Source organism: Pituophis catenifer, unplaced genomic scaffold (genome assembly GCF_029215685.1).
Source record: "Pituophis catenifer annectens isolate HBS135680 unplaced genomic scaffold, rPitCat1.0.hap2 SCAF_1, whole genome shotgun sequence".
NCBI classification, from domain to species: Eukaryota; Metazoa; Chordata; class Lepidosauria; order Squamata; family Colubridae; genus Pituophis; species Pituophis catenifer.
In genome coordinates, this window is record NW_027256881.1 from 298662568 (window position 1) to 298685226 (window position 22659).

Consider the following 22659-nt stretch of genomic DNA (forward strand, 5'->3'; position numbering starts at 1 on the left):
CAAAACCTTTTTATTTCATCAAGTCAGGCTGGCCTAATCTCTCCAATTGTGTATTTTAATTTGGATTTTTAATGGGGGATTTTAACTGTCAGACCAAATTGTTTAATTCATTTTTAAATTGTTTTTATATTTTGTATTTGATGTTTTTTACTTCTGGCTGTTCACCGCCCTGAGTCCTTCGGGAGAAGGGCGGTATATAAATTTAAATATTAAATTAAATTAAATTAATTGCTGAAAAAATAAGAATTACATGCCCTGCAATATTCTAAGTTTCAGATTTGTAAAAAAGAAAGCATTTTGGAGAGCATATGGAAGTTGCACCTGTCTTTGCAGGTATGTGAAAAGCAGTGGTGAAATCCGCTTACCTTTACTACGTGTTCAGGAACAGGAGCGTGCGGGAGTGTGCATGTGCTCTCTGCATGTGCACCTCTTCTGTGCACGCGCAGAGGGTCAAAAACAGGACGTAATGACATCCCGGTGGGTGGGCGGAGCCTCCCACCGCAGGCGCTACCAGTTCATGTGAACCGGATAGATCCGGCTGGATTTCACCGCTGGTGAAAAGGGAAATATCTGACCAGGTCTATATCAAAGCATTTGCACAACACCCATGACTCTTCCTTTGCAACATAATCTTCCAATTCACTTCCCCACCTTAGAAATCCACAACCTCCTCTTCCAACAAACACATATTTGTCTCATTCTAGTCAGCAAACCTCTGGGCAGAGACCGTGCCATTTCTAGATTTAATTATTTCACCATAAGGATTAATTTATGCTGATGCATCATTTAGTGTGAGGCTGTAGTTGTCTTATTATGCCTTTGAATTGTTTTAATGACATTTTATATGGTTTTATTGGCTTGTTTTATTGCATCCTCTTTGGTACTAATTTTAATGAAAAGCAGGCTAAATTTGTTATAAATAAATACAAAAATAAAATATTTCTCAGGCTGTTTTATGCCACCTGAGGCTTCTATTTCCTATGAGCCTCTTAAGCTATTTCTTTGAATGCATGAAAATTACTATTTTTGCTAATGTATCAGAGAGGTATTTGTATCTGTTAGCGTGTTTAATTCCCCTTTTTCCAATGCCTGTTTTGGAAAGGAAGACTGAGGGGAGCAGTTTTGATTGCAGAGACAATCTTTATAGAGTCAACTGCTTGTTGTCCCAGTATAGCATCAAATCTAAGATCAAATGCATGGTCTCAGGAAGCTTTCTGAGCACCCTCCCCCCAAAAAGATCTCCTGGTACAGCATGTATTTTGATCTTGGGAGAAGGTTTAGAGTGATCTCTGATTTTTGAATGACCTCATGTTACTGATGGCTGATTCTTGTTTCCAAACAGATTTTTTCCCCTTTAGGTAAAAGTGATCTTAACGGGGAAGGCCATATTTGCTCATTTACATGTCAGCATTATTTGTATTTGCTGGTTAAGAGAAATCTAATCCATGTGAGCCAGAAATACTATAAACTGTTCAGTTTCCCCTACTTTATTCATTTTAGGTACATTGTATGGCATCTCAGAAAAATACCAAAACTCCAATGATGAAGAAGAGTCCACTTCTAATACTCCTCTTGTACTCCCTTTAATTATTTTCCAGGCTCTCTAACAATGTCAGGTGGCTAGGAGCCATGTGTAAAATGTCCCATAATGCTCTAGAAACTGTGGAATTAAAATGGCAGTAATGTAGGAAGGGGCACCCAGGAAAGTCCTTTTGTTGACAAACCTCAAAACGTCCTTCAAACCCTAAGTTTACCTTCTGCACACTCTCATTTAAACACTTTTCCCCAACCAATCCCTTCCTTCCTTCCTTCCTTCCTTCCTTCCTTCCTTCCTTCCTTCCTTCCTTCCTTCCTTCCTTCCTTCCATAGGAGCTCACACAACTCCATGATAATTCTGAGTGTCATCAATAAAAATAACATAGAACCATAGAAAAGCAGAAATTATGGTAGGAACTTATGATTCAAGGGATAGGAACAGCAATAAGAAGATTCAGAAACAGAGAAAACCTGATTCCTGGCCCACATCAGATGACATTATTTGATCAATGAAACATGCCAACTTTGTCTAATCAAACAGGCAGAAAGATACCAGTGACAGATAGCCTGGCCTTATTCCACAAAGGGCTTTTTAAGTTGTAATCATCACTTTGAATTGCACCTGGAAACTAATTGGCAACTAGTACAGCTCATAGAGCAGAGGTATACCCATCACTGCTTGTGTCACTGCACTCTGGACCAACTGAAGTTTCTGGATGGTCTTCAAGGGCAGCTCCTTGGATAACACATGACACCACCACCAATCATCCTCACCAGATTAAAACCCAATCCCATCCCATAGATGAAATACAACCACTGTCCAGGGGCCGGACCACAGCGGCATCGCCAGCTGCTGCCCCCCCTCCGATCCCTACACAAAGCAAACTAACACACGCCATGAGCACATAACAAGACCTCAGACTCGGAGCCAAACCAAAGCCCGGGAGGTTTTATCACAGCCATCTGCTCAAGACAATACATCACAGAACTCAGGATGTCACAACACTAGAGCTCAGGATGCTACCACACAACCCATTACCCAAGTCGTTAAAACATAAAAGACTAATGGGCACACAGCTAGGACCTCGCCCACACAGGATGTTACAAAACAGCCGACTAAACTGCAAACATCAACTCCATCAACTAATCAAGATGTAACAACACAGCCAACCAACCTGCTTACAACAACAAAGCCAGCACTCCCCACCTCCCCACCAGTATTTATAGAGAGACGGCATCTCTGATCACACAAGCATGAAGCCAAAGACACCAGCCTGAAGATGACGAGTAGGACCTTGTCGAAACGTCGCCAAGATACTCTCAACCTTACACGGGAAAAGATCCGAATACGCAATCAGGGTTTTTTTTCCTATGTAGATAAAGTTGTTAAATGGCCATGGTGGGATGAAATCTCCAATCATCACTTTCAGGCCTGTCAGACATTTTCTGTTGTTTATTCTGAGACTTATGGGAGACTGGGATAGCACTATTTCGGGTTTTTTTTGAACCTCTTCAGCCAGCCACACCCATATTTTATGACTCCTCCCTGTAAAGTATAAATATTTATACTTTTTAATTCATAGGTTTAAATGTATGATATTTTTGTAATCAGGGTTTTTTTTCCTATGTAGATAAAGTTGTTAAATGGCCATAGTGGGATGAAATCTCCAATCATCACTTTCAGGCCTGTCAGACATTTTCTGTTGTTTATTCTGAGACTTATGGGAGACTGGGATAGCACTATTTCGGGTTTTTTTTTTGAACCTCTTCAGCCAGCCACACCCATATTTTATGACTCCTCCCTGTAAAGTATAAATATTTGACCTTTACAGGGAGGAGTCATAAAATATGGGTGTGGCTGGCTGAAGAGGTTCAAAAAAAAAAAAAAACCGAAATAGTGCTATCCCAGTCTCCCATAACTCTCAGAATAAACAACAGAAAATGTCTGACAGGCCTGAAAGTGATGATTGGAGATTTCATCCCACCATGGCCATTTAACAACTTTATCTACATAGGAAAAAAAACCCTGATTACAAAAATATCATACATTTAAACCTATGAATTAAAAAGTATATATATATATATATATATATATATATATATATATATATATATATATATATATATATTTATTTATTTTATACTTCGCTGATAAAGAAATAAAGGGAGACTTTATTTATCTTTATCAGCAAAATATAAATTTGATATAAAATGGTTTGTCGTGAATGCGACTGCTTGAGGGCTCCTGGATTGGAGCTGAAAGGCGAAAGGGAAGCAGAATGCTTCCTCCCACATATTAGGGTAGACCAGGTATCTTGATAGAAAAACACTTAATATATATATACACACACTCACTCACTCACACACACACAAAATTGTACTTGAGAAAACAGTATCGGAACAATAGTTGATTATAAATGGAATATGAAGTAACAGTATAATATGGTTTCAAAAATAAATACAGTTTTGAAACTGAAGGGATTAGGAATATGTAGCTCTTAAAAGACAAGAGTGGGAGAGGTTATCAGAGCACTCTTTAAATATCAAGGGTTGTTCTCTATCATCCCAGAGTACTGACTGGAAAATAACAATCTTACTTTACCGCAAGTCTAATTCTAGTCAAATGATAAATACTTCTGAACATTAAGACTAGTTTAATGTGTAATTAGATGTCATCAAAGAAGTGGTGGATTCATTTCCACTGAACGTATCCAATAAGAATCTAAACAATCTCTTGTCATGAGTGCTTTAATTTGGATTCTTGCATGAAGAAAGGGTTGGATACTTTCAGTCTAAATCACCTTTTTCAGTGTTATGATATTACAGACTGGAATGGTATCCAGAAGATTGATCCTCCTTTTATACACATAGTTTCCATCTTCCTAGAATCGCTCTCTAAGTAGAGTGGATAATTTTTTGCTGCCTCTGATAGATTCTGATGTGGTAGTCATAAATCGAAAGGGGAGGGTTCTTCCTCCCCTCCGATGCACAGTGACCTTAATCCAGTTCAGCATTCATAGTTACTTTTGAGTAAAGATGGTACAGGGAGTATATTTAGCATACCATGTAATTTGCTCTTCAGAGTGTTTTCTGTTTGTATTTGTGCCTGGTTCTGAATCCGCAAATACCGCCCTTTGTGAGAAAAACACCAAATGTAGGAAATTGAGGCTGCAGTTACTAATATTGAAGTATTAGTATATTAAACAGGGGTTTTTTTTGTCATGAGTTCATTCAGCCACAGTACTTGTTCTAACTGTACTGTTTTTGAATTTAAGTGTGAGACCATATATTATAGGCCAAGAGGAAGTGCTGGTCCTCTTGAGAAAATCAGACAATGCAAAGAAAGTCAAAGGGAAGGGAATGGGAATGGACGGGCTTCATTGCTGGAGATTTCACAGAGTAGCAGCCTGGAGGTCTGAAAATCATTTGACTCTCAGAATCGGCTCTGATGGATTAACTCGGGAGTTACTTTTTCGTTTCATTCATGACCCGAGAATCCCTTTCCCTTTGATGTGTTCTTTACCAAATTGTTAAGGCAGACCCATTAGATCAGGAGTGTCAAACTCGCAGCCCGCAGATCAGATGCGTCACGTGCTGGCTCTGCCCCCACTTGGTTTATTGAAGGGGAAAAAAGTCCCGATGTGTCATGTGACACCGCCGTGATGACATGAGTTTGACACCCCTGCATTAGAGGGATCTTACAACAATGGCAGGAAAATTTACAAGTTTGATTTAAGACCAACAAAGATGATTTTTAGAGCAGCCCATTAAAATCTTTTTTATTTTTTAGATAAAAGATAAAGATCGAGCTGATTTGTTTGATGCTTCCTTTGGAATGACTGTTTACTGGTGGAAACTTTGTTCAAAATCCATTAACACCACAAACTAAGAAGCTGAAATGGGGAAATACTTTTAGTTTTTCCAGCCTGTTTCCTTGCTGAGTTTTAGCTTGTGCACACAGTGTTTTTATTTTGGTAAGAAAGCAAAAGAAATTAATACTCGATTGCCCAAGAACTCTGGCATTTCTTTCTCCATCAATCTCATCAAACCTCATTCCATGCAAAGGGCTTTTGCAAACTACTGTGAAATAGTCTTGATTGCTAGAGTTAATCAGAGCCAAGAAAAATTTAAAGCTGCGTTTACGTAATTGTGCTTGTATGAATGTGTCCAAGAGAAAGAAAGAAATATTTGCCTCCAGATATATAGTTCAGCTTTAGACTAAATGGTGTTTGGGCAGAAGGATGCTCTTTAGATAGAAACATGAATTACATCACTTCACAGTGTGGTGAGCCAGCCCAACTGTTCATGTGCTTTCTGAGTCATTCTGAAGAGTGAAGCCAAAATATTGCCCTGATAGTTCCACTATTTCTATCTGTCTTAAAGATGGAACTATTTACTGGAATTATGTTATCTCCAAACATGTTTACTATGAATCGATGTGATTCAGCCAATTTCTCATTGGAGACTGATGATAGAGTCCTGTTGACTCACAAATCTCTCCTTGGGCTGGTTACCCTTCTTTATATTAATATACTATAAAGCAGCTCACAGGGGGGAAGGGAGGCTCTTTAGGAAATGACTGGGATTCACATGCACCATTTGGGATTGTTCTATCCCAAAACAAATAAATAAATAAGTGCAATGTTTTATTTAGACCCTTATGTTTTGACATATTAGGTCCAGTATAGGAATCCTCAGACAATATTGTCATTAATATTAATATATTTAAAGGGCAAAAAGTGAATTGGTGCAAGGAACTTAGGTAGATTGGTGCTCCTCTGATTCTACTCCCTCTGATTCCGGCAGAAAGATTTTGATGAATGTTCTCGTTCTTATTTGTTTTCAGGATTTGTATTTTTTTTTAAAGGGCATGCTTACATCTGTCCTCACTTTTGTTTCACTTCTTATTTGCAGGGAACATTGAATATAGTTGTCCAGCTACCAATGAGTGTGAAATCACAAAACGGAGGCGCAAATCCTGTCAGGCCTGTCGTTTTATGAAATGCCTCAAAGTGGGGATGCTGAAAGAAGGTAAGGTGGGCTGCATTGCGCTTTCGGTCTGAATACAAAAGCGAAACAAAAGAAGAAAATGGCTAAAAAACGAGCAGTTCAATTAATCTGATCTCACTGTCTCTTGCCTCAGAATGTGGAGGATGATCCTAGGGAAGGTCTTCAGATAATGGAAGAGTTAGGGAGATTTTTTTAAAAAATCAAGATTGAGCAGTACTATTGAAGCAGTATTGTGGTTTGCAGGATTTCAGTCATCTTGATTTTTATTTTTATTTTTTACTCATCCCAACCTTAAATGATATTTGGCCAGGGGTGCATGTATATACGCCATCAGCAGATATGTATTGATAGTGTTCTGGCTTACCATCATCATATATGGTCACTTTTAAAATCTGACATGCTGTTTTCATTTATATTTTGATTATTTAAGTTATAGTTTGATTATTTTTGTAAACTACCATGGGTAAAGTCAATAAATAAATACTATATAGAAACTCACCATAGAGAAATCATTTTCTTGGTTTTGCTGTACGAAGATGATGGAGAAAAAAAAAACTTTTTTCTACAGATTTCTGTTTCTCTGATGAGCGGAGGCCAAGATCTCATTTGTGAAACAGCTTTCTCTTGCCCATTTATTATTAGGGCAATTCCTTTATTAAATCCTCCACAGAATACAGCATGCAAGCTATTGAGTCCTCAGGGCTTCTTCATCTGCAGCAGCAGGTGTGAAGAGGAAAACAGGTTAAAAGATGGATGATGTTAGAGTGATTGAGTCTCTGTATTGTTGCTCTCAAGATGCAATGAGTGAAAGAGGTAGCAGCCATTCAAATTAGGCTGTGTTAGATATGGTGAAAGTTTCAGATTGCATCTAGGACTGCCCCGAAGAATACTAAGATGAAAAACATAATTAGGATAGCCCTTTAAAAAAAAAGGGGGGAGGGGGGGTGAGTTAGATTCTGTTTGTTATCTGTATCTGTCTTCATCCTTATTTGACATAAATGGGCACTTGGGCAGAAAGGAGAAAAAAGATCAGAATGAAACTAGATCATTTTTGTATTTTAAAAGCTGGAGATCTTAAAGTAATTGTAAAAAGCTGCAGAAGCTAATGCAATAGAACCTGAGCTGGGTTGCTGTACCCAATTGTTAAATGTCTCCTCAGAGGAAAAAAAAATGCTTTCAGGTGATGTACAGTGTGTTCTAAACACACATGCACAAATATTTCAGACTGAAGCCTGCAGACATTTTGACATTTGAACGCCAAATTGCAGAACCAAATTTTGGCCAGGTGAATTGAGGCTGCTAGGGAGGTGGGGCAGGAGGCACTTATGACCGCAGATCTATAGTGTGCTTATCTTTGGATTCATAGAATAATGGCAGACCTAGATAAACACAGCTGCCATTTGTCTAAACTGTTCCTCTAAGATTCAGAAATACAGTGCTTGAAATATAACCTGATGGTGTTGGCCATTTCATTCTCCCCGCATTCGGACAGTGAGTAAAAAGCTGCAGGAAGATTTGGAAAGTGAGGTATTTGTAAATGCATTAAAATAAAGTGGAAGAGCAACAGCTCTGTATTCGCCATAACATCCATTCTTACCCATGATAGCTATGAATGTATCTAATTAGCTAGGAACTATTCCTGATGTAAAACTGTTTTAGATGTTTTGGTTATATTATTTCAGTCAATAAGGCTATACAGAAAAAATAAAATAAAATCTACCGAAAGGAAGAAATAGAGGTTCATCGTCTTTAGTGTTCAAAGAATCAGTAATACTCTGTAAAAAATAAAACCACAATTGCTTGACTTGCTACAGAGATACGGCATAAAATTGGTCGGGGTTTTGGTTTTTAAAGTGGTCGTTGGCATTCCTTTGTGCTTCCTGTAGCTATATTAGAGTATCTCACTAGTGGGTTTCAAAACCCGTCGCTACCAGTTTGCTCATGGGCGCACATGCATTCGCACACGAGACGCTTCTGCGCATGTGCAGAAGCTTCTGCGCATGCGCAGATGTATATGGGCGAGTGGGTGGAGCCTCCCGTCACTACCGCAGCTACCGGTTTGCCCGACCCGGGGCAAACTGATAGCAACCCACCACTGGAGTATCCACTCTACCTCTCAGGGACTGGAGTGGAAGCTCTGCATCTTCTCGTTCTGTATCTAGATCAATCTTTACAGTTATAAGGGAAGGAGCTTCACTTACATGTTCATAGTTTAGAAGAGAATGTTGATATTCAAGTTAATATTCCATTTTTCTCTTGTCCAGAAACTAACCTATCAAACTATTTCCTATATGCCATTTCTTAATATTTACCAGTAGTTAAACACTACTTGCCTTTATTCTGAAAGGCATGCAGCAAGTCTATATACTACAGAAAATGAAGTGACCCCCAGACTATAGGATGTCTTGTAATTAAATATCAATTTTCCACATTGTCTTCTTATTTTCTAGTTTTTTTTTAAAAAAATGTTGTTTCTCTTGTTGCCTAATACTCATCTTTATAATAATGACCGATAGACACACAAAGAATAATATTGATCCTTTTTTCCCCATGTTTAGTATTTAGGGCTATTTCAAACTCTCTAAACTCTCTAAATAAAATGATTGTGATCATTTTCATCAGTATCATTGTAGATGTACAATTACAAGATCCCAAGAAAACTGCTGCCTCAGACTATGATCCTGTCTAATTCAGCATTCTTTTCTCAACAGAAGTCTGGCTGGACTAGCAAAGCTAAAAAGCTGACATGAATGTAATAGTATCACACAGATCTGTACCTTAGTGAAAGACATACTGCCTTGTGCTTTCCTTATTGGAGGCAATATATAGCCAGCATGACTAGAGCTAACAAGATTAGCTTTATTCTCCATGAATTTGTTTAATCTCTCCATAAACTCAAAATCTAAATTAATAGTCAACAGTGAATTATATGGAATCAAATTCCAGAATATTTGCTATAAATTCTTTATTACATCATTGTCCAGCAAACTCTTCAGTTTAACAATCTATTGAAGCTGAGTATCACCAGGTTTTTTTTAGGGAAAAACCTGGCTAGAGGAAAAACACACACACACACATACACACACACACACGTATATATATAAATTGGAAGTGTCCAATTTTACGCGGGAGAAAACCCGAATAACCAAAGACCTACACACACACACACCCACACATTTAATAACACATGCACCACAGCCTTCCAGTCCCACTCATGTATCATCTACATATTATTGTTCACTTACTGAGGAATAATTTTTGACATCCCCAAAAAGAAAAGACGGAAGATAAGGATTGTCATTTCAAATAGGGTCAATGGAAGGGAAAAGGGAAAAAGTAAGGTCCCAAAGGGACACTTCAAGACTATGAAAGACTACCCTTGTGATGTAGATACTGGGGCTTGGTAGAGCAATGCAGAAAGTGAATAAGAAAGAGGCAGGAAGGGACAGAATGAACAATCAATAGGTTTCTCAGATATCGTGGCTGTTTTCTTTAAGAGAGCCCCAATCAATGCACTATAACTAAAAGGATGCATGAGCATAGAGCCATCTCAATTACTTCCATCTTTATACTGCAGAGTAGAGACTCACTGATATACCTAAAATTCTAAGTGAAAAACTACCTATTTAAATTCTGAGATATAAGTCCAGAGCACATGTATTCAGTATGTTGGTTTTTAACCTATAGTTAATCATCCTTCTCACAGAAAAAAGTGTCAGTTAATATTCCTTCAGGGGCTTTAAATCTGTAGAGATTGTCCAAAGTGACATAAAGTATTTTTGCTGAATATACAGTTTTGCTCTCAGAGATCACCCTGGAGGAAAAAAATTGGTTCCAGGTTTTGGCCAGGAGAATTTGACCTTCAAGCATGCTTGAAATAGGGAAGATATGTTTTTTTTTTTTAATTGATTTATATGCCGCCCTTCTCCAGAGACTCAGGGTGGCTTACAATGCGTTAAGCAATAGCCTTCATACTTTTGTATATTTATACAAAGTCAGCTTATTGCCCCCACAAACTGGGTCCTCATTTAACCTACCTTAGAAAGGATGGAAGGCTGAGTCAACCTTGAGCCTGGTAAGATTCGAACCTGCAGAAATTGCAGGCAGTTGTGTTAATAACAGGGTGCATTAAACCACTGTACTACCAAGGCTCTTGCAAGACACTAGATATTTGTTTTAAATTCTGATATTATTTTAATAAAACCAGGAGACACACTAATGGATAACTGAGATCAAATGTCATATACGCATATATATTTTTTGTTTCAGTTCATATTTCTGTATTATGCTGAGGCCATTCTTTTGTGATCTTCAGCTTCTGAAGTAGTGGTTCACTGCTATTCTGAACATTTCCTCTGTGAGAGAGAAAGAGTTGCTGGAAAGCTATGAATACCTTAGATAGTATTGAGCAGTTAGCAGGCACCGGGATTGCAATGGTCTCTTGGCAGTTTATGCAACCAAATCCTATACTCTGGGAAAGCCTGTTTTTGAAAAAGGCTGGATCAGTGGTGGGCTGCTACCGGTTCGCCCCGGTTCGGGCGAATCGGTAGCAGCAGCGGCGGGAGGCTCCTCCCATGCACCTGGATGTCATCAAATATGCTCTGCGCATGCAACCAGTAGTAAAGACAAGTGAAACCCACCACTGGTCTGGACTCTGGATATAATCTATATTTGCAAGGCCCTGTGGGGGCCTAATGAAAAAGAAGCAGGAGTAGGAAAGGAGGAATGTCAGAAAGTCTTTTAAAATGTTTCCCTCTCCAATCCATCTCCCAGTGCTCTTTTGTGGACCACTTAGTCTTAAGGCAAACTCTTTGACTTGCAAATCAAAGAAGCATGTCCTTAATTTTCCAAAATGTCCTTATATATTGGTAATGCTCACATTTTACCATTTGATTCAAAGATGCTCAAGTTCAATAGCAAGCTAAAATTCAGTAAAACCTATTGAATGGAATACAACGCAGTCAACCTAATTATTATACCGTTGATAGTTCTGTCTCATGAATAGCAGTCAGTTGCTGTAGCCAGTAACTTGCTGCCAAAGATGTTTCTGTTAACAGAACACAGATTATGAGTGCAATATGAGTTTGAGTGTTAAGAATTTTTACCTAGACAATTATGTAATTTTATTTTATTTATTTATTAAACAATTTATATGGCTATCCAACTCATACACATTGATTCCAGGCAGCCTACAGAATTAAAGTTTTTTAAAAATTAAACTAAAATTAAAAATTTGTATTGGAAGTGCAAGAAAACATCAGAATACCTTATTTGAAATTGTCTTTGGGGAATTTGATGTTATCTTCTGCCTTTACCACATACTGAACTCCCAACCACCTTTAAGAGTTTTTGCTGCCTATAGGATTTTTGTATTAGAAACAGGATGTATTAGACATTTTAGTTCCATATCAAGTACTATGTGGATCACCCTATTTCAGATCAGCTTTATGTTCAAGTGGGGGATAACTATTGGAAATTCCCGAAGACTGTTGTAGATGTGATTTTTGATCTATAGAAATCTTTCCCAATTTGGTGCTTTCTAAATATATCATAGTACAATCTCCATCATCCTGCCATCCATAAAGACAAGGGAGATCTAAAGAGTACCACAAGGCACATCTCTGTATGTGGAGAAAGCACATTGAGATCATACTTGCTCTTTAACAATTGATTGAAAACCAGAGCTCTGATTTTGCTGAATGATGCTCCAGAATTGAAAATAAGTATACAGTAGGTTGGCTGCATTCTGAACAAAAATTCAGCTAAAAATGGTTTGAGCCGAGCCTTGACTTTAAAGCTGCTCTTCTTTTTGCAAAGACCTTGCACTATTTCATATATTGCCCTGTTGCCTTCAACATTAACTTACAGGCTGAATTTTATCAAGGAATGCTTTCCCATTGATAGCATTTCCATTGTAGAAAAATGCTTCAGCTGCTAAATCTCTGCTTGTCATGCAGTTCTCAAAGGCAGAGGGAAGATCAAAGCCAGAGAAACCAAGACAGATGTTACGTCGCTGAATAGTCTTGTCTGCAAGTACCAGAAATCCAGTCATTTCTGCTATAGCCACTGCTTGTAAGCAAGGCCCTTAGTTAAAAAATAAATGTTCAGTTGGTAACAATTACTACCCCCCCCTATTTTCTCCTTAAATCCCTTTCAGTGGCACGCTGCCATTCTAGAACACTGTCTGTCTGTCAAGTGTCCCTGCTGAGTTCCCTTCCCCCCAGCTTTCGATTTCCATGTGTTTTCTGAAGGATATTTGATTTCAGTGAAAGCTCTGCTGACATCCAGACAGTATGTTTGTGCTTTCTCTTTGTGCTTCCTGGGAAGGATGAAGACTCCTCCGGGGATTCTGGGTAATTGGGTTAGTGGCCAGCTCATGTCAGGAAATTAAAAGGCAGCCCTGATCAGGTTGCTGTTGCCTCAGGTTTAATGGCTTTGTATTTATAGAGCATTCTGCTTCAGTCCTGTGCCAGAAATACCATTTTTCTACACAGTTAGATGAATGAAGCGAATGATGCAAAGTTTTCTCAGTGAACAGCACACATTTTCAGACAGATTATTTTAGGGTCTGTAAGTGTATTTGTAAAGACACTGAGCTATTTTAAGAACAACTTCTCCTGTAGTATAAAGATCCCAACTATCTCCCTCTGTTGTATTATAAGTTAACATACAGCAAACCTTGTGTGTCTGTGTGTGTGTGTACACCTCTTTTATCATAAGGATAAAATTGAGAAAAATTCTGTCCTGGAAATTCAACATGGCATCTAAAATTAGGCCTGAAGTTCATTTTCCATTGTATGGGATGTTTCTTGGACATTTTAATTGTATTTTAGTCTTGGGGGTAGGGAAGGAATGTAACTATACTATTTGTTCTATCTCTACACATCTGGCTGTTTTCACTTGTAACAAACCGAGTCTTTAGCCAATATTTTGGAAAGAAAATAAAATGGTGGAATTGTTTAACACCCATTAAGAAAAGAAGGAAAAAGATCTCTCTCCAAAAACTGTTGTTATCAGACCAGTGAGGGAACATCTGATCTCAAACTTGTTGGGCAGATGTCACCTGGCTCGGCCACACTGAATTTCCACTTGAATGGATCCTCAGAACAGCTCCTTTTACGGCAGAGGAATTATATGGGCGCAGATGTTTTTAAAGGACTTCTGTAACATAAGCGGCACCAACAGGATGGTTAGAAAATTGTCAGACTTATTTGAAACATGAGGTAATGGCATATTGCAGGCAGATTTTTTTTTTTATTGCAGGATTCCATGCATGACACTTTATTCAGAAACCAAAACAACATAAAACAAAGCAAAAAGTGAAAGCCTAGGAAAGAGAAGAATTTCTGAAAACATCACCAAGCAGGCTGGAAAATTATATGATTTAAAAAAAAAAAAAAAAGCTGCCTTGCTACTAATTTAAAAGGCAGGAAACCATTTGTTCTTTTGGGTTCAAAATATTTTTTTTTCTCTACGCTTACCAAGAGCTTTGAAAAATAGTCAAACCTCAGGATATGAGTTCATTGACTTTGTACTGCTTCGTGCTTTAGTATTCATATAGCTAGTCCATTTGTATACAAGATAAGGAGGCATTCACCACCACATGCCCAAAGGTAGCATTTAAAGTTTAGAGATTTTCAAGAGTAAGGAGATTGTACCCTGAAAAATAACAACAATTAGCATTTCATACTTCCCTAGATATATCCCCAAAGAAATAGAGATGGGGCAGTGATTTATGAGATGCAAGGACCATGAAAGAGGTTGACCTTGATAAATAGGAACAAGTGTAGCATATGAAGCTGATCATTATACAAGTTTATTTGATGAGAAACTCCCTTCCCCGATCCAGTGCTCATGTTTAATTATTGGAAGTACAACCCAGTTTTCATCTGACAAGCTTAGAGCAGTTCTTTTGTGGGTATTGAGCAACCCTAGGAGACCAGGCCTCCTAAAGTTTGGCTGTAGGGTTGTGACAGGTTTGTGGGAGACCGTTTTTGAGGTAATAATAACAGCAGTTCTTACAATCTCAGATGTGCCCAGAGAGGTGCCCAGTTGCTTGCTTTTGTATTTTGTCCCTCACCATAATTGGTCTGCTGTTTTTCATCGTATCTCCTATGTCTATGGAGATTCTCAGTCATCCAGGACAGGTCATGGTTTCCAAAAGGTGCTCATATCTCCTATAAATAATTTCCTTCTATAAAATCAAATTCATTTTTTTTCTTTCATAAAGTTAGCATGAAGACAGTGACATCCCAAAAGAAGAGGGATCAGGCAAAGGTATACCCAAGGGCCATCCTCAAACAGTTTAGATTGCATTTAGTGAGGAGCAGGCTTTCATGGAAGACTCATTCTAGCATGCAGTGCAGGCTTTATTGCCTCAAAACATTCTCTAACAGATTTTACATAAAAATGGTGAGATGCAGGAACTGAGCTAAATGGTGTTCCCATGTTTCCATCATCTTCAGAAGAGATAGAATTAGAAGCAAATTCTCTGAACAATTCCCATTTTTGCTTGTGAGGGATAGACATTCTTTCCTTTTTGGCCCTTTCTCATCCAGGAATTTATGTCAGAAGTGACAGCATTCACAGAGCTAAATCACTATATTGGCACACCAGCTGCATTTTGCATCTTCCCCAGTGCCTCAGATCTAACATTGTTTTTAGACAATTGTAGAAGAAATTAGAGATCAATCCATGCTCATCTTGAAGATATTCAACAAAATACCTTGTTTGGGCATAGGGCTAAAAAAGAAAATGTTCAGAATTTTCCCTTTGAAAAGCCTCTTCTGAAAATTTTTGATTAAGCGTTGTATTTCATATCACTCCATGTACCAGTATATGCATGCAGGCATGCACACACACACACCGTTATGTTTCCCGGAGGGGGGAAAAACATTTTGTTATCTTCATATGCTAAGTCATTTAAATGCATGGAGATTTAATGATTCAGATAAATTACAATTGAGAATGAATTTTGTTTTCTTTTAATTAGGCAAGTAAACTAATTGGGACTGTTTAAAACAGCTTTGTGTTAGATGGCCTCCCTCTCCTAATGCAAAAGTACTAAATCATGGTTGGTAGCTGCTTCAAAAGGCAGCAGGAGAATTTGTTTTCCTCTTGTTTTCTGTCTAGTGAAGCAACAAACTAGATCAGGTGTATTGTAGAATGACAGCTTGCACTGCAGAACCTTTTGCTAACAGTTCCCAGTTTTTCTCACATAGTGATCATGACTTGGCTCTATTGTTATGAAATTTTAGCTAATGTCAGACTTTAAATCTCAGCAGTTATCATTAAAAGCAGAAACTTACTATGATCTCATTTTCAATTGGCATCCTCTTGTTGGCATCTTATGCTTAGTATATTCATCCTGTTTCTATTCCCATTTCTGCAAACTGTTCAGTTCTGTCATCTATCTACTTCTCCATTTCTAATTTCTGTGAATTGAGACTTTTGTTCAAATTATATAATTTGCATAAATCATTCTATGTACATTTCCAGAATCTATAAATCATGACCAATAATCTGACAAATCACATTTTTCCTATCAGGTAAATTGTCCATCTCTGCTAAATCCAAGCATTATAGTGTTTGCTTCTCTCTTGAATTTCTTATCCAGTGTAAGTCAGGCCATGGAGTGGTGGAAAGAAGTGTACAATTGTGGCATACAGTAGATTGACATTCAAAGAACAAGATGCTTAAAGTGAGTTAAGATGGACTGATGGAGAGTAAGCAGATTGAAATTAAAGTTTGAGAGATTGTATTTAGACTCTATGGATTTAAGTTTTCCTCGCTCAAGTGCTAGCGCAAGTTAGAAAGAGAGAGAGAAAGAGACAAATCTATTTTGTCCTCAGGTAGAGGAAAATGTGGCTGCCTTTAGGAAGCTGGTTTACAGTTGATACAATAGGAGAGAGTAAGATTGCTTGCAGGACAATCCCGGTAAACTAATTTTGAAGTCAATGAACTTGTTACCAGTAGTCTTGAAGGACCTGTCCAAAGTGCTAGATTTTGTTTTCAAAGCCCTGGATACAGTGCAGGACCAGGATATATCAGGCAATGCTTTGCCAGAATTGAATCTGCTCATACGAACTAATATTTGAGAGTGGTCTTGTGGTAGAATGGACTGACTGCTTATCTTTTTATCTAGTGCCTAATGCTTCTATTACTTTTTCATAATTTTTACGCTATCCAACACGTTTGTACAATGTCCTAATGTACATGCTTCTTTCATTTGTTTTCAGTGAGGAGGATGAGGATGACGAGGCGCTACATGCAGAATGTAGCTCCTGAGTTGCATTTCCATAATTTTGAGTGAGATTGCAAACTTGTTAGGGCACGGATGTATCTGTTTATTCAGCCTGTTTGGTTGAATAAATAGGAGCTCATTTCTCTGCAGCCCAAACACTTAGAATTTCTCTGAATGGCATTTGCAAGGCTGAATGAAATGTTTATAAATCAGCTAGCTTACATCCTGTCTCTTTAACACTGTCTGTGATGATGTCTGCATTGGGATGAAACAACAGTGACCTTATTAAAGTGTTTGTCTCAAGGAGTGTCAAACAGGATGCAGGAACAGGAGGAGAACAATGTCTTGATGGAAATTAATGAGGTAAAGTCCTTGAATGAAAAGACATGCACAACAAGGAAAAGAGATGTGGAGGTTAAATCTTCTTGTACTTCTGTCTCTTATCTCTTCTAATACACTTAAGTTCTTTTGTGCCTCTCTAATCTGATTGAGAATGCCTAATTCCTCTGCAACCTGTGCAGCCACATTCCCAGCCAAGTACTGAGGGCAAAATGTTTAATATATTATATTATATATGTAATAATATATTAATATATTATATTATAAATATAATATAATAAGTTTAATATATTATATTATAAATATAATATAATAAGTTTAATATATTATATTATAAATATAATATATGTATATTTCTTTAGTAAATTGTGTGACTTCTTCCCTATCTTCTCCTTCCCTTATCCTGTAATGAGTTTTGGCCCTGGAGCTGAAGTTTGGGTGGTTCAATTTACTAACCAATTCTTGTTCTAAGGAAGATATGGTCAAGTTATCATAGCACTTGACGTAGCCTTGTGCAAATGTTCCCTGTTATGTACATTGAACAATTCAGGGCCAGAGCTGTTAAACATACTGATAATTCCAGAGAGGTCTAAATGTATTTGTACCTATTCCCAATCTGTGTGGTTTATTATATTTCGTGTGGTTCATGTTTTAATGTTTTGTTGTGTTATATTTTATTTTCAGTATTATTTGGCTGCTATCTGCTTATTTTTTTTTCAAATACCAGAATTTAGCCTGAAAAGTTTCACATTAGACTTTAGCGGACACCTTTGAAAAGAAAATGCATGGCAATTGGAACATAGCCAGCAGAAACCATTTTTCCTTCGTATGCATTGGTATATACATTAGTGAATACAATTTGCATACCCTTATGGCCCTCTCCACTATGAATATAAGCACATATACATTGTGTTCTCAGACAGAATGACAAACTCCATATCCATTGGGTTGAGGCAGTTGCAGATTATATTACTGTAGTAATAATATCATTACCGTATTTTCCGTCGTATAAGACGACTTTTTAATACATGAAAATCTTCTCAAAAGTCGGGGGTCATCTTATACGCTGGGTGTCATTCTCCTGTAACCAGGCAGACCAGCCCAAAAGGCTCTGATGAGCCTTAAATGGCTCTGGCGATCCAAGCTCTGACGATCCCAGCTTTGCCTGCTAATCAGGCAATGCAGTTGGGATCGCCAGAGCCATGTAAAAGGAAAAAAGTTTTCCCCCTCCAACTTGCTTACCTTAGCTGCTAGTCGCAACGCTTGCCTTCCTTCGCTTGCCTGAATCAGTTCCATCAGCAAGCCACTCCCTGCCTGCAATCAAGCAGGCAGGGAGTTGTGGACTTCAACTCCCAGAATTCCTCAGCCAGCAAAACAAAGCTCGCTGAGGAATTCTGGGAGTTGAAGTCTACAAGTCTTAAAGTTGCCAAGGTTGGAGACCCCTGTTCTATTGGGTAAGTTTTTTTCCCCTTTGGGAGCTTTAAAAAAAATAGTTAATTGGGTTTTTTTTTTAGTTGTTCTTTTTTAGACCTAGCCATTTAAAGTTTAGGAAGTTTTAAATTTAGTTTTCATATAAAAATAAAAATAGAATAAAATAAAATAATATTTGTGCAGCTTTCTGAGATTTAGTGTGTTTCTGTAGTGTTTCACTCTAACTACACAAACACACAAAATCTCACAAAGCTGTATGTGGAATTTTGTGTGTGTAAAGTGTGAAAGTTGTTTTTTTGGGGCTTTTTGTGGCTGTGTGAGGTTCCTGCTTGTTGCAGGGGCCATGTTGGGTCTAGCACAGCTGCTTTTACATTGTGGGTGAGCCAGTTGATGTTTTTTAATTTTTATTTGGTGTACGTTGGAAGAGGGGTAGTCTTATACGGCGAGTATAGCCCAAACCCTATATTTTAACAGGAAAAGTCGGGGGTCGTCTTATACGCCAGAAAATATGGTACATTACTGTAGATATATGATATGATATGATATGATATGATATGATATGATATGATATATATATATATATATATATATATATATATATATATATATATATATATATAGTGTATCCCTTTATATTATTATCTTAGCTGATTGTGGCAGAAATCCAATTTGAAATTGGATGCTATGAAAACCATAATAATAAATATCCCCCCCCCCGAAAAGTACCATGTGGATTACAGATGTAGTATTTTTGGAATTCAGAAACAGCCAAAGGTTTCACCATTTGTATGCTATGCAAATGTGTTAAAAATTCCATATGCACATTAAACTACTTTTTGGATGAATCTGCATTGATAAGATGAATTTTATCATTCATAATGTAAAGACATATGATGATGTTCATCTGTGTGATCAGTGTAAAACTAAGAAACAAAAAGATTAAAGATAATATCTGATAGCATAGGGTTAAATAGCAGTTCACTGATTATATGCAGTTATAAATCTCTTCCCCAGTCAACCAAATGATGCTAGTGAAATATTCCTGGTGTTTGGATGGGCATAAGTAGGTTTTGTCTAAGCTCAAGCAGAAATGGTGTAGGGTCTCCTGCTTGGGTGGGGGGTTAGACTAGATGACCTACAAGGTCCCTTCCAACTCTGTTAATCTGTTAAGCAGGTTCCAGTGGCTATGGGCTTTAGTTCTTAGTTCTTAGTTCTTAGTTCTCTTAGTTCTGTGTGGTGTTGCACTCTCTCAGACAGAATTGGTACACCATTTGGATCTTCACTCCAAGTTCCTGCTTGCGAAGGAGATATGATCAATAAGAGTCTTTGCTTAACTTTTAAAATGGGTCTTTTGCATAAGCCAAAACAGTGTTTGTATAACTCTTCCCATTCCTTGGTTCAGGAGGTGCTGCTCGTGGTTATTCATGTTTTTGTCACCTTCCCCTTTAACTATTGCAATGTATTCTACCATCCTTGAAGATCATTTAGAATCTGTGCTTGGTCCAGAATGCAGAATAGGTAGTTATGGATGCATCCATGTAACATCAGAGCTGCATTGGCTTCTTATAGGTTTCCAGGTATAACACAAGTTTCTGGTCACTAGAAAATTCTTCATAGCACAGGGTGAGCAAAAGGACTGTTTGATTATATCTACCTCAATCATGACGTCTAACCAAGAAAGCATATATTGGGTTTCTTTATTAATCTAAATCTAACATCTTCTAATGGACCCAGAAGGCATGCCTTTACTGATAAAGCATCTGCCCTTTGGAATAACAGTCATTTTTTAATTTCACTTCCCAAGATTTAAATGTCCCTGTTGGTCTTAAATAAGACTTTAAAATTTGGTTTTTATCCACTGGATCATTGAATTCACTGGATCAGGATATTAGTAATCCCATTTATTTATTAATTTGTGTTGTTGAAGATCTTGATCTCAATTTGTGCTGTTATATGTTTTGCTTTTAGGTTTTTGTGGAGTTTTGGAGAGTTTATGAAGTTTTAATTTTATGCTGGCCACTCAGAGTTGCAGGTTGGGAAGCCATATAGATTGCATAAACAACCAAACAAAGTATTAATGTCCTGATTTGGACCTCCGATGCATCCAGATTTAAATAGAGAAAATATAGTAAAAAGCATGGATGTCCAACCTTTTGCCTTGCCTGAGCCTCATTGAGTAAAAAGGAATTGTCTTGGATCACATATAAAATATATAATATAGTTGATAAACAACAAACTTCCTTTAAAAGTTTACAAACTTATGGGGCTGCGTTACTAACTGTCCAAGACTGCATGGGACTTGTGGACCATGGGTTAGACACACCTGGAATAAAGTTAAGCTAATGTTACTATAAACTATTCTGTCAACAATTATGTCAACTATTATTCTAGCCCAGGCATGTCAAACAAGTGGCCCGCGGGCTGGATACGGCCCATGCAGGCCATGCCCATCCCGGCCCCACAAGGGCAAAAACAATAAGTCACAATATGGTCTGTGATGCGATTGGGTTTGACATCCCTTTATCTAGCCTAATCTTTCGGTCTGTCTAAACCAGAGGTCCTCAAACCTGGCAGCTTTAAGACTTGTGGACTTCAACTCCCAGAATTCTCCAGACAGCTATGCTGTTTGGAGAATTCTGGGAGTTGAAGTCCACAAGTCTTAAAGCTGCCAAGTTTGAGGACCCCTGGTCTAAACTTTAGGCTATAATAGCATTATAGCATTAGAATAAGTAGTCACATACTTTTTCTAATGGTATTTAAAGGTCCTCAACTTTTTAAAGGATCCCACTTTAAAAAAATAATTTCATGTCTAAGGTTTCAGTGTTTCACTATGATCTAGAAGTTCCATGAAACTCAGTGCAGCTTACATCTCAGCATACATGTGAAAAGATTGACCTGTAAGCCTTTTATTGATTGTGTTCAAACCTGAATGTACTGATTGCGTTCTTAATAAACAAAGCTGTAGCATTTTAACTCATACATAAATTCCTAAAATAAAATGGTAACGTTTTCAGATCCTTGAACAATGTTTTGTCTATGAGCCTGAATGAAAGTTCAGCATGACTTTGTTTAAGAAACAGATAAAAAGGATGCCGATTGTCAGTGAAGTAAAATAGGAAGTACTTACAGATTCAGCCGAAAAGGAGAGTGATTTTTGCAAGAATTCATTGTGATTTGAAGGTTGCAATTTTTCAGTAATTTTTATGAAGGTTAATTGCTTCTCCTTTTTACAAACTGTAGATTACCCAAGAATCAGACTGGTGTTCTGGGAATTGGGTCAATAACTATTGGTGTCCTCTTCATCATGCCCAAATATTTTTTCCGCTTAAGGCAAAAGCCAAGATGGCATCATCCACGACCAGCTCTGTTTTCCAAATCAATGCCATTGTCTGCTCTCCTGTATTTGCTGCTTGAGATGGTTGCTTCATTGTGCCTAATGGTTGGGCCAGGTTGCCATGGATATTAGTGAACAACTGATACAAAAGAAAAACAATTCTATTGATTTAGAAAGACAGGAAGAGATAACGTTTAAGGTGTGTTATATGTTTTTATCTCTAATTTGGAAGAGGAAGTGAAAAAATACCGGTAATATATATTCATTAATATTCAGTGAAAGAAAACCTAAAACAGTTTTACCCAATTTTAGAGTTAATTAATAATGCAATCTTAAGTCTTTTTTTCTTATTGGGCTGATTATTTGAAAACTATATTTAGATTAATTGAAATATATACAGAAATTAATGGAAATAAAACAGTATTACTGAATGGGAAAAATAAATTTGTTTTTTTTTAGATTATCACAAGTATATTATCAAAGATAATTTGCCATACTGGGCATTTTTTTGTACAAAAGGAAGATGAAATCTTCTGTCACAATTTTTGCCCTCAGAAATCTGGGTTTTAGAAAGTATTTGCAGGCTAATTTGTTGAGGAAGTTATTTAATTCCTGAGTCACTTCAGGAATAACAACTGAGCTTTGCTTCTGTTTTATATACCAAACTTGGAAGAAACTGTTTTCCCTTTCCAATTAACTGTCAAAGAATTGCAGATGTATACATATATTTTATGCTTTTATTTAAACTTAATCTTAGAAGCCATTT

General features: G+C 37.4%; 1 protein-coding gene across 2 annotated transcripts in view; it reads left to right on the plus strand.

The window, feature by feature from the left end:
- Nucleotides 1–22659, plus strand: part of ESRRB (estrogen related receptor beta) — a 99284-nt gene that overhangs the window by 61399 nt on the left and 15226 nt on the right. Inside the window, exon 4 of one of the 2 annotated variants that reach the window (XM_070931419.1) lies at nucleotides 6451–6567. The exons of the other annotated variant lie outside the window; for it this stretch is intronic. Coding sequence (XP_070787520.1) covers nucleotides 6451–6567 — 117 coding nt within the window. The remainder of the gene's footprint in view (nucleotides 1–6450; nucleotides 6568–22659) is intronic. 2 annotated transcript variants of the gene reach the window in all.